The 13408-nt window shown below is 53.5% G+C and overlaps 3 protein-coding genes across 3 annotated transcripts; all 3 read left to right on the top strand.

Annotated features, from left to right (window-relative positions):
- The first annotated feature begins 436 nt into the window (after window positions 1–436).
- On the top strand, window positions 437–3303 carry HER10_EVM0007823 (uncharacterized protein). Its single transcript, XM_035477367.1, has 3 exons — window positions 437–1353; window positions 1432–2736; window positions 2805–3303. Exons 1-3 carry the CDS (start codon window positions 978–980, stop codon window positions 2876–2878), a joined length of 1755 nt encoding a protein of 584 aa, XP_035328209.1. The 5' UTR covers window positions 437–977; the 3' UTR covers window positions 2879–3303.
- Window positions 3304–5192: 1889 nt separating this feature from the next.
- On the top strand, window positions 5193–6826 carry HER10_EVM0001135 (MFS transporter; the record flags this gene model as incomplete). The annotated part of the gene is made up of 4 exons (XM_035470891.1): window positions 5193–5504; window positions 5571–5585; window positions 5654–6055; window positions 6122–6826. The coding sequence occupies exons 1-4, from the start codon at window positions 5250–5252 to the stop codon at window positions 6824–6826; spliced, it is 1377 nt and encodes a 458-aa protein (XP_035327574.1). The 5' UTR covers window positions 5193–5249.
- Window positions 6827–7823: 997 nt separating this feature from the next.
- Window positions 7824–9691, top strand: HER10_EVM0002980 (adenosine deaminase). The gene is made up of 4 exons (XM_035472671.1): window positions 7824–8108; window positions 8179–8318; window positions 8414–9131; window positions 9263–9691. The coding sequence occupies exons 1-4, from the start codon at window positions 8055–8057 to the stop codon at window positions 9467–9469; spliced, it is 1119 nt and encodes a 372-aa protein (XP_035327749.1). The 5' UTR covers window positions 7824–8054; the 3' UTR covers window positions 9470–9691.
- The last annotated feature ends 3717 nt before the right edge of the window (window positions 9692–13408 follow it).

Genomic DNA, 13408 nt, shown 5'->3' with positions numbered 1-13408 from the left:
GCCGGGGCTTCTTCTTTGGATCAAGGCCGCCGGCGGACAAGGCGCCGCGCAAAGAAAAAAACAGCAAGGCCAACCAAGATGAGCCAAAACGAAATAAAAAATACAAAGACAGGCAGGGGAAAAGGGCAAGAGACACCCCGAGGCCCACTCAAGCCCACCTTGAAATGGCCCATACGTTCGTGACCCCCAAAGGTGAGGTGGAAGATGACCATACACTGATAGGGCAAAAACAAGCGCTCCATTGGGAGCAGACTGCGGCTGCGCGGACCACGATACGGAGTTTAGTTGAATCCCCTGTATGCCTAGCACCAGGTAAGCAGGTAAGCAGCTACCTAAGCAGCTAACACTGCACAACAAGCGCAGCAAGGGACCTAAGGCAAAGTTGGGTCCCGGGACGGCCAAGACATTTTCTGGATCCAATGTCGGCAGCAAACATACTGAAGGTAATGCTTGCTCTTGGGAGTTGGAGTCTCGCGGTCGGTTTACTGTATTGCCGCAAACAGCCCACCCAATCACACGCCGTCTCTCCCGTCCAAGCTTCCCATTCTTTCCCACCTCATCTTTTGGGCTGGCGGCGCCGCGGGCGGAGCGCGCTATCTCTGACCTCACGTCCTCACCCCCGTAGCACCTGAAATTTTCTGCAAGCTGCCAAAAAATACCGCCAGGTCGGGAGGGTCCAGCCGCCAGCCTGCAAATCTCTCTTTCGTTGGCTGCGTCACACTTTTGCGATTCCCACCCCCAATTCCTCTGTCCTGTCCTGTCCTGTCCTGTCCTGTCCTGTCCTGTCCTACCAGCTTTGTGCTGCCCGCGCATCCTTATCGTCTCCGAGTTTCCTCCCTCCTCCGAATTCCTTCGTGACTTTTTTTTCGCTTTTTCCCTCTTCCCCTCCCTTCAACCAAGTGTCGCATCCTCTTGCCTCGCCATCAAGAACCATCTTCGGTCACCGGGGACCTTCCTCTCCATCACCAATTGAAGCAATGGCTTCCTCCGTCAGAGCCATGAGCTCCCTTCGCGCAACCCAGCAGCTGCTCCCGAAAGCTCCGCGTGCTGCCAATGCCGGTCGCAGAACCCTCACAACCACCTCCAGACAATCTCTCAGAACCCTCACCGCAAGGCCGAGAGTCGCCGCCCTTCCCCAGGTCGGAACCGTTGCGCGCCAGCTTACCAGAAACTACGCCGATGTCGCTCCCAAGAAGGCTGGCAAGGTCCGCAAGACCTTCAGATGGGCCTGGCGCTTGACCTACCTCTCTGCCCTGGGTCTCTTCGGCTACATTGGATATGTTGTCTACGATGACAGGCACCCCGAGGATCAGGTCGAGCTGGACCCTACCAAGAAGACGCTGGTCATTCTCGGTGAGTTCCTCACTCGACGGCCTGCGCGGCATCCATACACGCATTGCACATATCGCGCATACTGACAACTTGTAACAGGCACCGGCTGGGGATCCGTCTCTCTCTTGAAGAAGCTCGACACGGAAAACTACAATGTCGTCGTCATCTCGCCTAGAAACTACTTCCTCTTCACCCCTCTTCTGCCTTCCTGCACCACCGGTACCATTGAGCACCGCTCCATTATGGAGCCCATCCGAACCATCCTCCGCCACAAGAAGGCCGCCGTCAAGTTCTACGAAGCCGAGGCCAGCTCCGTCGACCCCGAGAGAAAGGTTGTCAAGATCCTGGATACGTCGGAGATTAAGGGCACCACGTCCGAGACTGAGGTCGCCTACGACCTGCTGGTCGTCGGTGTCGGAGCTGAGAACGCCACCTTTGGCATCCCCGGCGTGCGCGAGAACTCGTGCTTCTTGAAGGAGATCAACGACGCCCAGGCTATTCGCAAGAAGATCATGGACTGCGTCGAGACCGCCGCCTTCAAGGATCAGTCTGCCGAGGATGTCAGCCGTCTCATGCACATGGTTGTCGTTGGTGGTGGCCCGACCGGTGTCGAGTTCGCCGGTGAGCTTCAGGACTTCTTCGAGCAGGACATCAAGCGTCTGGTCCCCGAGATTGCCGACCGCTTCAAGGTTACCCTGATCGAGGCTCTCCCCAACGTCTTGCCCTCTTTCTCCAAGCAGCTGATTGAGTACACCGAGAAGACCTTTGAGGAGGAGAAGATTGACATCTTGACCAAGACCATGGTCAAGAAGGTCACCGACACCTACGTCCAGGCCGAGGGTACCGGCCCCGATGGAAAGAAGCAGACTCTTACCATTCCCTACGGTCTTCTCGTGTGGGCCACTGGTAACGCGGTCCGCCCCATCATCCGCGACCTCATCACCAAGATCCCCGCCCAGAAGGACTCTCGCCGCGGTCTGGCCGTCAACGAGTACCTCGTTGTTCAGGGCACCCGTGACATCTGGGCCATTGGCGACTGCGCCGTCGCCGGATACGCCCCGACTGCCCAGGTCGCCGCACAGGAGGGTAACTTCCTTGCCAAACTCTTCAACAACATGGCTAGAACCGAGACTCTAGAGGAGCGCGTCCAGGAGCTCAGCGCCAACCTGAACCTCAAGCCCGGCAACGCTGCCGAGGTCGCCAAGGAGATCGAGGCCCACGAGCGCCAGCTCCGCCGCATCAAGGACATCAAGCCCTTCCACTACTCTCACCAGGGCAGCTTGGCCTACATTGGCAGCGAGAAGGCTGTCGCCGATGTTGCCTGGTGGAACGGAAACATTGCCAGTGGTGGTACCATGACCTACTTCTTCTGGCGTAGTGCCTACCTTTCCATGTGCTTCAGCAGTAAGTTCTATATCCCCTGACGTAATTTTGCCTATTGTAGTCACATGCTAACGTTCTTGACCTTTCAGCTCGCAACCGTCTCCTCGTCGTCAACGACTGGCTCAAGTCCAAGGTCTTTGGTCGCGACATTTCAAGAGAATGAGCTTGGGTGGCTTTATTCTAGGCGTTTATGAATCATTTTCCTTGCCTTTGGCGCTGGGATAATTTTACTTCTTTGTTGTTTTTTTGTTTCTCTTTTGTGTCCTGTAACCTTTTCTCCCGTTAAACCTCTGTTTGTTTTATTGGTGTCTTGAGCGAAACGATAGAATCGATCGGCTTTTAATGGCTGGGCGGGGAAACGATAGACTGGGTAGAAACTGGGACACCCGATTCAAGTCCCCTCTTCGAAAAGGGGGGGAATGAAAAACCAACAAACGCACACACACGACTACCTACCCTTACACCTGTAGGAGTTTGTCCGATGCTGCTTTTTTTCTTGCCAATAACACCTGTACAATGTTCAAAAACAACTACCGAGGGTCCTCGGCTTATCCTGCGCTCGAGCGCGTGAGAGTTGAATAATGAGGAAATGTTACGATTAAGACACATACAACATGATGAACCTAGCCTGTATGCCATGTGATATGATGTAGGCAGATGAATATCTATCTGTACGGGTACTCGTCAGATAAGGTAAAGTTGTGCTGGAACTAAGCGGCTGGCGGCGGGACGAGCCGAAGCTGCGCAAAAAAGTTTCCGAATTGCTGGGAATGAATGCATGGCCCTGCGGGTGATCTCGGAAGATGGGGTACAAGACTCCATATCTCACCTGCATGACCGAGCTTGTTCGGTCTTCACCCTGATGGCATCTACCATCTACGTATGGCCTTTTTGTTAGATGGGAGATGCCGAGGCTTAGTAAAATTCTGCTTCTGAACATACGGGTGTGGCGTTTGGAAGGGATGTCGTTGATCGAGGATGAGGGCTTGGCTCGACGAATATGGAGGTTGAGATGCGGTATCACCTGGTAGGTTTGAACATGTCTTGTTATCTGGTGTCCACGTGGCTACGGGGCTAGGTAGTTGAGCGACTTGAGATCAGATAGAAGAAGATCGGTTGGCATGTGGGCTTGGGGCGAGTGTTGGAAATAGCTTATGACTGCTTTATTCTTTCTCCTCCTGTGTCGATCCTTTCATCTGGTAATGGATGAAATGTGTTGTCATTCATCTTCTTACCGAGGAAGAAGACTCTTAAGCTGGAACATCTTCATCTCAAGATCCATAGGATTGACTTCTCAGTCAGGATTTACGTTACCGTTGTTGGAGGTCCGCTTGAAGCAACCAATAATGACGAACGTGTAATAAGAACAGTAAAGAGTGAGATAGTCATCTATATCCCGAGTTCCCGCGGTGAAATTGTCTCGTTCGATGTGGCCATCGACGATAGGGTGCTGGATATGCTTTTCGTCACTGAAATATTCTGGGAATTTCATAATTCCCCAGTAACCCCTCAAAAGTGACAAGAAAAAGTCACACAGGAAACATGCTGACCCAAACGAAGAAGAGTAAGCACGGCAAGATGACTCAGTCAAGCTGACGACATTGCGGAATTTATATTCAGATCTCTCTGGCACATATGAGCTTAGTCAATGGGATACTACTACTCACCCCGTGACGCACTTATCCCTCCAACGCAGTCTAGATAGGCGTCGCGGAGTGTCGCCGCTACAGGTTGACAATCCTTCCCAATGAGGAAACACTCCAAATTCTTGAATCCACTTCTGACAATAAACCGGGGCCTGATGTCCGCTCCCCTCCGCCATCTCCTCGGGGCTAACGATGGTGAACGAGTCTCGCGGGGGACAGAATATTTAGCCGGCTACCGGTTTTCTATGCACGTTCACCTTTAGATTCACCGAACATTACCCAGACAGCCAATCAGCTCTCTGATCTGAGTTGATCTAAGGCCCATCGAGTCTCCGGGTCTTCGGGCCGCCCGCCGTTTCGCAGTGTCCGGGTTTCCGGGTTGGTGATCGCTCACCATGGCAGCGCTGGTGTTTGCTTCGGAACATTGCTAAAGTCACATGAACTCATACTAACTGAGTCTTGACTCTGGCCGCGAAATATTCTCCGGGAAGGCCTACCATTCCATTGCCAGCAGAGGTACTCGGTAGCTGCCGAGCCAGCCCTAATAAGGATACAAAGCTTAGTGATGCAAGGTAGGTATCCGTGAGTCTGGAGTAACCCGCTTCAAGCTTGAGATCGTCCCACATCGCCCATGCAAGGAATGGCGTATTACATATTCCGTCCAAGGTAGACTAGGATCCCCATTCGTCATTCTTAGCTTTCAAACGAATTTAAACTCCTTTGAAGTTGCTTTCCCATAAAACCCCAAGGCCGCCTAACTTTTTCTCGATCTGGACCACGGCTGAAATACGATTAAAGAATCCCGATTGCGAGCTTTGATCAACTTCGAGTCGGCAAGCTGCCCAAGGGTCTGGGACAGGACATCGAGTTGTTACCCCTAGATACGACATGTCTTCTCAGTCGACAACGTTGACGGTCGGCCAGGAGATTCCGCTCCAGGAATTGACCTCGAAGGAAGGCAGCCTTCTCAACACCGAAGGCCATGTTCTAGGATCGAATACAGATGCGACGGGAGGTCTCCCGGCCCCGACGACAACAGCCGAATTTGTGCAGAGATGGAATCATCCGAGGTCGAATCTCTTCAGAGTCCTATCTTGCTTCTTCAGTCTCCTCGTCTCCGGTGCGAATGATGCCGCCTACGGTGTAAGTCTCTCTCACCACTCCCATCAGAAACTCCAAGATTCGTACAGCGACTGACCTCAGTAACAGGCTTTGATTCCCTACGTACGTTTCCTCCCGTCCAAGCTAACTGTGATATCCCCAGTCTCACGCTGACTGATGTCCTTGACCAGCTCGAAACCTACTACGGCCTCTCCTACGTCGTCGTCTCCCTCGTCTTCCTCTCCCCCTTTATCGGCTACGTCCTCTCGGCCGCCCTCAACAACTACGTCCACCTGAAGCTCGGCCAACGCGGCATCGCCGTCATCGCCTCCACGTGCCACATCGTCGCCTACATCATCATCTCCCAGCACCCGCCCTACCCGGCGCTGGTGGCCGCCTTCGTCGTCGCCGGCTTCGGTAACGGCCTGAGCGACGCCGGGTGGAACGCGTACATTGGCAACATGGCGAGGGCCAATGAGGTCCTCGGCTTCTTGCACGCGTTTTATGGCGTCGGCGGCGTGATTGCGCCGTTGATTGCCACGACTATGATTAACAAGGCGAACTTGGGTTGGTGGAACTTTTACTACTTCATGGTAAGCCCCCTATCCCTTCTCTGTGACGTCGACAGTATGTGATCTAACTCTACGTCAAATCCTCAGCTCGGTCTAGCTACTATTGAGCTCATCTGGTGCACAGCAGCCTTCTGGACGCAAACCGGCGCAGTCTACCGCGAGCTGGTAAGCCACTCCCGTAGCGACAACGCCGGAGGCGGCGGCCTCCGCACCGCCCTCTTCAAACGCCCCTACGCCCGCGTCACCTGGCTCTGCGCCCTCTTCCTCCTCGCCTACGTTGGCACCGAAGTCTCCCTTGGCGGCTGGATCGTGCAGTTCATGATCCAGGTCCGCAAAGCCAACAACTTTGACTCGGGCATGACCTCGGTCGGCTTCTGGCTCGGCATCACCCTCGGCCGCGCGGTCCTGGGCTTCGTGACCCCCAGGCTGGGCGTCAAGCTCGCCGTGTCGGTCTACATCCCCATCGCCATGGCGCTCGAGCTGGTCTTCTGGCTCGTGCCGCACTTTTACGTTTCTGCCGTGGCGGTCGCGCTCCAGGGGTTCTTCTTGGGTCCGTTTTTCCCGGCCGTTGTCGTTGCCGCGACGAAGCTGTTGCCGAGGCATCTTCATGTCAGCACCATTGGCTTTGCGGCAGCGTTTGGCGGTAGCGGAGCGGCGATTTTGCCGTTTGCTGTCGGCGCGCTGGCGCAGGCGAAGGGCGTGCAGGTTTTGCAGCCGATTATCCTCGCCTTCTTGGGGATTATGCTCGTGTTGTGGTTGTGTCTGCCGAGGATCGGACATAAGCAGGAGTAAGGGGAGTGGGAAGAGATTAGGTGGAAAAGGAGGCCAGGTGTATCGTATGTATATGCGCAAAGTGTGGCCTTCTGAAAGAAACATTACAACTCAAGTCTATCTCAGAATGCGGATGTCGAAATCTATTTTGCATTATATCTGGAGTTTGAAGGTCTTCATACCACGGAGAATACAAGATCGAATAGGACTGAAATCTGCTCGAGCGGTATTACTTGAGACTTTATTGGCGTGATAAGAAGAAGTGGTGGGTATAACAAGAGCCATATGGTAATCCAAAGCCGGACAGCTTGACTTCGCGATAAACAAGCACGAATGACACGATGAACTAGAAAATCAGCTTGAGTTTCTACAAATGAATAGTAAGAAACACTCGACTACTAATCAAAATGCACTGTTAGACAGACGGTTTATGTGAGTGGTTTGACTCATTCGGTTCACGACATCCAAAGTTCATCTTCTTGGGCTTTGCGTGCTCTGACTGAAGCCTGCTTGATTCTGGGCGTGCAAATGTCACGTTGGATCCATGTCCAGCCAAGAAAAACATTACAGAATTGTCAGTTGGTCAGGATGCATGATTCGCTTTAAAGGGAATATTGGCAATGCAGTATAAACGATTCAAGTGTGGAGGTATCATAAGAAATTGAAGTCAATTGAAGTGTGAAAAGTAGCGGCAGAGAAACAGGAACACAGGGCAGGAAGATAAAATCGCAACATTGAAAGGCTGGCATACGAAAAGGTTCATGAATAATCCGGACTCGAACAAAGCAAACAGTCCGGCCAGCGCCGGGAATGTCTCACTCCACCGGAAGCAAACGCATCCAGAAAATCCGGGGCTCCTGCACTCCGGGATCGGCACCGTCGGCCCGCTCCGACTCGGAACCGCGTTGGGAAACCTGCACTGCATACTCCAATCGCAAAACACCTCACATTTTTTTCCAAACACAGCAGTGTTGTCACCTTGTCTCACCCACCCCTTTGTAGAAACTACATTAGTCGAGTTCAACGTCGCCCAGAAGACTTCCCCGCGATCTTCCTCCCAACCACCTCTTTTCCGGTCCGGCGGTTCAATTTCGCTCACCCGCACAGACGGCAGGAATAGGAGGGGTGAGGTATCGACGATTCCCATTTGACAGCTGATAAGGAGGGAAAATCGCACCAACATCTACTCACAACTTTCTTACAAATACTCGATATTGTCAAGAACACAAAACGCAACAATTGGGACAAGATGGGTTCCCAACCAACAATAGATATGGACTTTGTAGCTCTTCCCAAAATCGAGGTATATCTAAAAGAACCCTTATGGATATGAGACCTATAGCTATGAACACCCTCACCTGACACCATCACAGCTCCACGCCCACTTAACGGGCAGCATAAGTCGTCGCATCCTCCACGACATCTGGGTCATCAAACACGAGGCAGGCGAAACGGACCTCGAGGACCCCCTCGTCGTGATGCCGGACGGCAAACACGACTACGATCTCACCACGTAAAGCCTCACCTCACCTCACCTCACCTCACCTTGACCTCTCAAGAACCTCTGCTCCCTGGCTTGGACCACTAACAAATACACTCGGCACACAGCTTCTTCCCTCTCTTCTCATCCTACATTTACAACCTCATCACCGACGTCGACACCCTTCGCAAAGCAACACTCTCCGTCCTGCAAGACTTCCACGCAGACGGCGTAACCTACCTCGAACTCCGCACCACCCCGCGCTCCCTCTCCTCGCCGACCTCCGAACCGCCGTCCGTCTACGTTGCCACCATCCTCTCCGCGATAGACGCTTTCGAAGCATCTCACAGGGATAACCCAAACGCCATGCGCACCCGCCTCATCCTCTCCGTCGACCGCCGCCACACCCCATCCCAAGCCCACGAAACAGTCCGCCTCGCAGCCTCCTTCCGCGACAGGGGCGTCGTCGGCGTAGATCTCTGCGGCGACCCGGCCGCCCGCGTCCACACCGCGGGCCAGGACGACGACAACTCGGAAACCATCTCCATCTTTCGCCCCGCCTTCGCCGAAGCCCGGACCCTCGGCCTCGGCATCACGATCCACTTTGGCGAGGCAGAGTGCTCCGGCCACCCGGCGGAGCTCGCCGAGATCCTGTCGTGGTCGCCGCGCCGGCTGGGCCACGTGATCCACCTCGGCGAAGACGTGAAGCGGGAAATCGCCAAGCGCGGTATCGGGCTCGAGTTGTGTCTCAGCTGCAACGTCCACGCGGGTATGGTGACGGGCGGGTTCGAGGGCCATCACTTTGGGGAGTGGTGGGGCGTAGAAGGGAGCTTGATATCTCTAGGCGTACGTTCCTTTTTCCTTCTGGTTCTTCTTCCCTCTGAGGTCTCCAGCTCCATTTTTGAGAATTCTTTTCGCGACGCTCATCTGTTGTTTAAAGGGCAAGGCATGTTAGCTAACTCTTCAAAATCGAACAGACCGATGACGTTGGCGTCTTCGGCAGTCCCTTGTCCAACGAGTACAGGCTGGTAGCGGAGCACTTCAAGCTCTCTCGCGACGAGATCTGCGCCCTCGCCCGACGGGGCATAGAGACCATCTTTGCAGACGAGACGGAGAAGGAACGCCTCCGGCAACTAATGTGGAAACCTGCCGTCACCACTACTGCAGCTGCTGCTCAACAATAAACAAGTGCCTTATCCCATCGATGAACCGAGTAGACCGAAAAACGATCCAGCAGAGGGACCTGCGAACGTGTTGATGGGCCACATCGGGAGAGCGGTTATCGACAACTTCGTCACCAAACCTTTCCTGGGATGGAGATTTTGGCCCAATCCGGCGTCTATCAGAACACCCAAATTCGATTTGTTCTCTCTGGTCCTTGCACCGGACCGGTACAAAACCCCGAGGACCGGACGTTCGCTTTCGAATTCCCGGATCGGGTCGACCGAGAGTCTTCGATATGCTGCCCGCTGTGCCTGGTTGCCTTTGCCGTGTGCGAGCACAGAGCTTAGGCTCCCCGTGAGATGGAGGATGACAGAGCAGTTCGGTAAAGCGTTGACTTGGTTGCTTCTCAAGAGCAGAGAGTCGGATCTTGTGTTTAATGAAATTTCCCTTGGCTCAACGCCCCCTCTCGAGTACTTTGTCTGCCATACGGGCGGCCGGGCGGCCGGGTAGGCAGGCCGATCAACTGCCCACCATGAACTGGAATCGATATGGCGGATTCGCATCAAATGGCAGAAATCTACGGAGACCCGCCATGATTAGCTTTGCCTTCGGCACCTTGCAACTTACCGAGTAACACTGTTCGTGGGGTCCCGTTTTGATACTCGGTGAAATCTGGCCGGACCGGGCCTGGGCTAGCCTGGATCTGGATTGGACCGGCTCCTATTCATTCAGATTTGAAATTCTCCCATTGTGACCAAAGAAAGACTCTAGCGAGAAATTTCTATCGTGCTATGGTCTGCTGCTTCGGATTAAACGTTTAACACCTTTGGAAACGTGCTGCACTTCACCAGTATTAGGTATTCGGCTGGCTATTCCAACAAGCTTTTGATGGTAGGAGGCCACGCTATGCTGAATTGAGGAATGACACTACAAATAGCCTGACGAAACTCTAACAGTGGCTTCCGTTGAGTCTACCAAATCTTCCGAGTCAATGCTTCCGAAGCACGATGCAGTAGTTCGCCATCGTGTTAAAGGTAGAGTCCGGAATTCGTTGATACTGTATCACTGATAACCAGGTCTGTGCAGCAAGCAGGTGCTACAAGTAGGTAGACGCACGTAATGCCCAAGTCGAGACGGCTTCTTACATAATTGTCCAAGCGTGCAAGCTACGTTGGCATCCCTTGATCATGGAGGCGTGGGAGGCTGTCTTTGGGAAGCAAGATCCGTTAGATGGTTCCCGCTAGACCGAACGAGCGTTTGCCGGCAGCAAGGACGTGCCAAGCTGCCAGGTAGGGTCCTCCTCCTCGCCCTGAGGGAGGCAAGCATACCGCCCACGTCGTAGGGCTAAGAAACGGCAAAATGTCTCGTCTGCTGCAGCCTCGAGGCTTGGTGGTGGTCCTGCTTGTCAAGTGTGCCACACTTTGGCCCTCACTGCCTCGGCCCTATGGAGAGTGGCAGAAGTTTGGGGTGGCATTTTGTTGTCCAACGTCGTCGTGCTGGGCCCGCGCACTCCGCGGACTGCCTTACAGGAGTATACTCCGGAGGCAGATTCGCGGATTGTGAGTAATAAACCGTGGCACGATCTTTATTCGTCTTGACATTTCGTTGAGACGACACACAGACCTCGTCGATTTCCTGGATCATCGACGGGTGCCAGACGAGATCCGTCATGCCACCCGTAGGAGAGGTGATCCCGGCGTCGAAATGTGAAACGGCTAAACGTGGAGCCAGAAGTACAAGAAAGCATCTTTCCAAAAGGCTGCGACCTTCGGATAGGTAGCTCAGAGCATTGGGGTTATTACGGGGCGAGGATCCGTATCAACGTTCAATGCAAGTGTGAAAGAGACAAAGGGGGAATGCCCGTCACTCGAAGCAAGTAGCAAGCGGATTCTATCCGTGATCCCGGGTGTGGAATAGGAGCCCGTGCGTCTCCGGCCCAGCGGAGAAGACTGATCGGCGGCCGTCGAAGATATCAAAGGTGCCGATAAGGATACTTACGACGACATGTCTTGAACCTGGGCAACGTATCCCGTTCTATAATCTCATGTGTCTATCAATACACAATGACCAACTGGTCCATCATCAATTAGGTTTGCGGCGATACAAGACTTCCTGTGGAATTTACATTAAGCCCTCGCCGAGCTGGAACGGGGGCGAGGCAGTGAATCTGCTTGTCGGTGACGTTGACCGTGACATATCTGTCAAAGCTTCGACCTGGGCAAAATCGAACAATTGGCTGTCAGTTTCGGTATCTTTCGGTCCATCTTGTAACATGCTTCGCGAATCAGATGAGCTGCCATCATGCGCCATTGTACTTCGATGGAGGCCTAACCAACCCAAATTCGGTATGGGGTCGAACTTGGACTGCCGATGTGACGCACAGTGCGAGCGAGATTGAGGGTTGCTTTCTGATATTCGACATCGTCTGGCGTCAGCAGAGGTATGTAGTTGTATTTAGCGTGTAAGCTAGGTACGCCATACCTGTTATGCGCCTGGTCAGTCCTATTCAACAGGAGAGCGTGTTCGGGCGGCAAAATGACATCGCCGGCGGATATGACACCGCCGTAATTCGCCTAGTCAGACGATATGTCGGTGGCGCCATGAGAGGCTCTTTAGATGCCGGGGCTGACGGGCTCCAGCCTCTCAAATTGAAGGAAATCTGTAGCTGAAGCCTAAGCAGCCTAAGGTGGCACAAAAACAACACGGCATTCCACAAGTTTACTCTTAGGCTAGTGAGAGGTGGCGTAAGGTTGAAGCAAAATACGGGTATCAGCAGCGATGGGCTCCCATACCAAACACAAGATAGGAGCGTCGACTTGCAGAAGTTTCAAGGGATAGCTGTTGAATACCGAAGAAAATAAGAGGCGTCTTTTCGTGCTCTCTACACCTCAATTGACGATGTCTGAGTGTCGAGTATGTAGGTAGGTTCGTCGATTTGCTTTGATGCCTTTTTGCCCTTTAGAGGAGACTTGAGACGTGATTTGGCACTGCCTGTACTTTCCAGAAAAGTTCCGACAGTTGGCCGTTCCGCACCTGATATGGGAGCACAGGATTCGGCATTGGTGTTAGACGACACAAGGGTGGGAAGTCAGAGTTGGGTGTCTGTCTGGAATCGTACGCATACCGTCGCCGCGACTAAAGTACGAACGGAATCATCTACTAATCATGTGTTCCGTCTGAAAAGTGAAAAAATTGGCAGTGGTGGCGGCATCCTTGGAGCGTTTATGCTGATATCGGTTTGATGGTTTTGATATCGGCATGCTTGCTTCGCTCATATACGATCACCGACATGGACCAATACAGTGAGTGAAGGCGAGACACTCTCTTCCTCTGACCTCTGAAAGAAGCAACGCCGGAAGCTTGGGGCTTGTGATGGCACCGGCTGGCTCTAGAGCGAGAGCTTGGGCCGCCCACCCAACTTGAACCACCGGGAGATGACCCTGACGGGTGATGGGAAAGCTTCCTGAAAGCTTCGACAACGAGAAGAAAGGGCCGTTGTCCATACAGAGCGGCACTGGGCACGGCGATGGCGGCGAAAGATCTACCGAAGCGCCAGGCCGTGATCTGTAATGGTTACGATAAGGTCCGACTTGAGATGAGATCGAGCAATTGGGACGACGGCAAAACTGGTGATGTCGGAAAAGCAAAACAACCAGAAGGGAAGGAGCTTAGCTTGCTGGGCTGCTGTGCAACAAGGGAAATAGATGGATGGTTCGCCCAATAATCCGAGGACCCCGGTTGACTGACGATGACGACTGCCACCCGCGCAGTGACTCGGCAAGGAAGTGATTGGTCTTCTTGTCTAGGTATGCCTTCCGCCCAATTCGTAATTATCGCCACCATCTGGGGATTTCCCGAACCAACGTTTGAGTTAGATCTGCACTTGGACCAAGGGCTCGTCATCATCGTTGTTCTGGCCCTGATCCTCGTTCCAGCCCTAGTCCCTCCAACTGGAACGG

This window comes from Colletotrichum scovillei (genome assembly GCF_011075155.1).
Source record: "Colletotrichum scovillei strain TJNH1 chromosome Unknown Contig00010, whole genome shotgun sequence".
Classification (NCBI taxonomy): Eukaryota; Fungi; Ascomycota; class Sordariomycetes; order Glomerellales; family Glomerellaceae; genus Colletotrichum; species Colletotrichum scovillei.
This window is presented reverse-complemented; position numbering and strand designations above follow the sequence as displayed.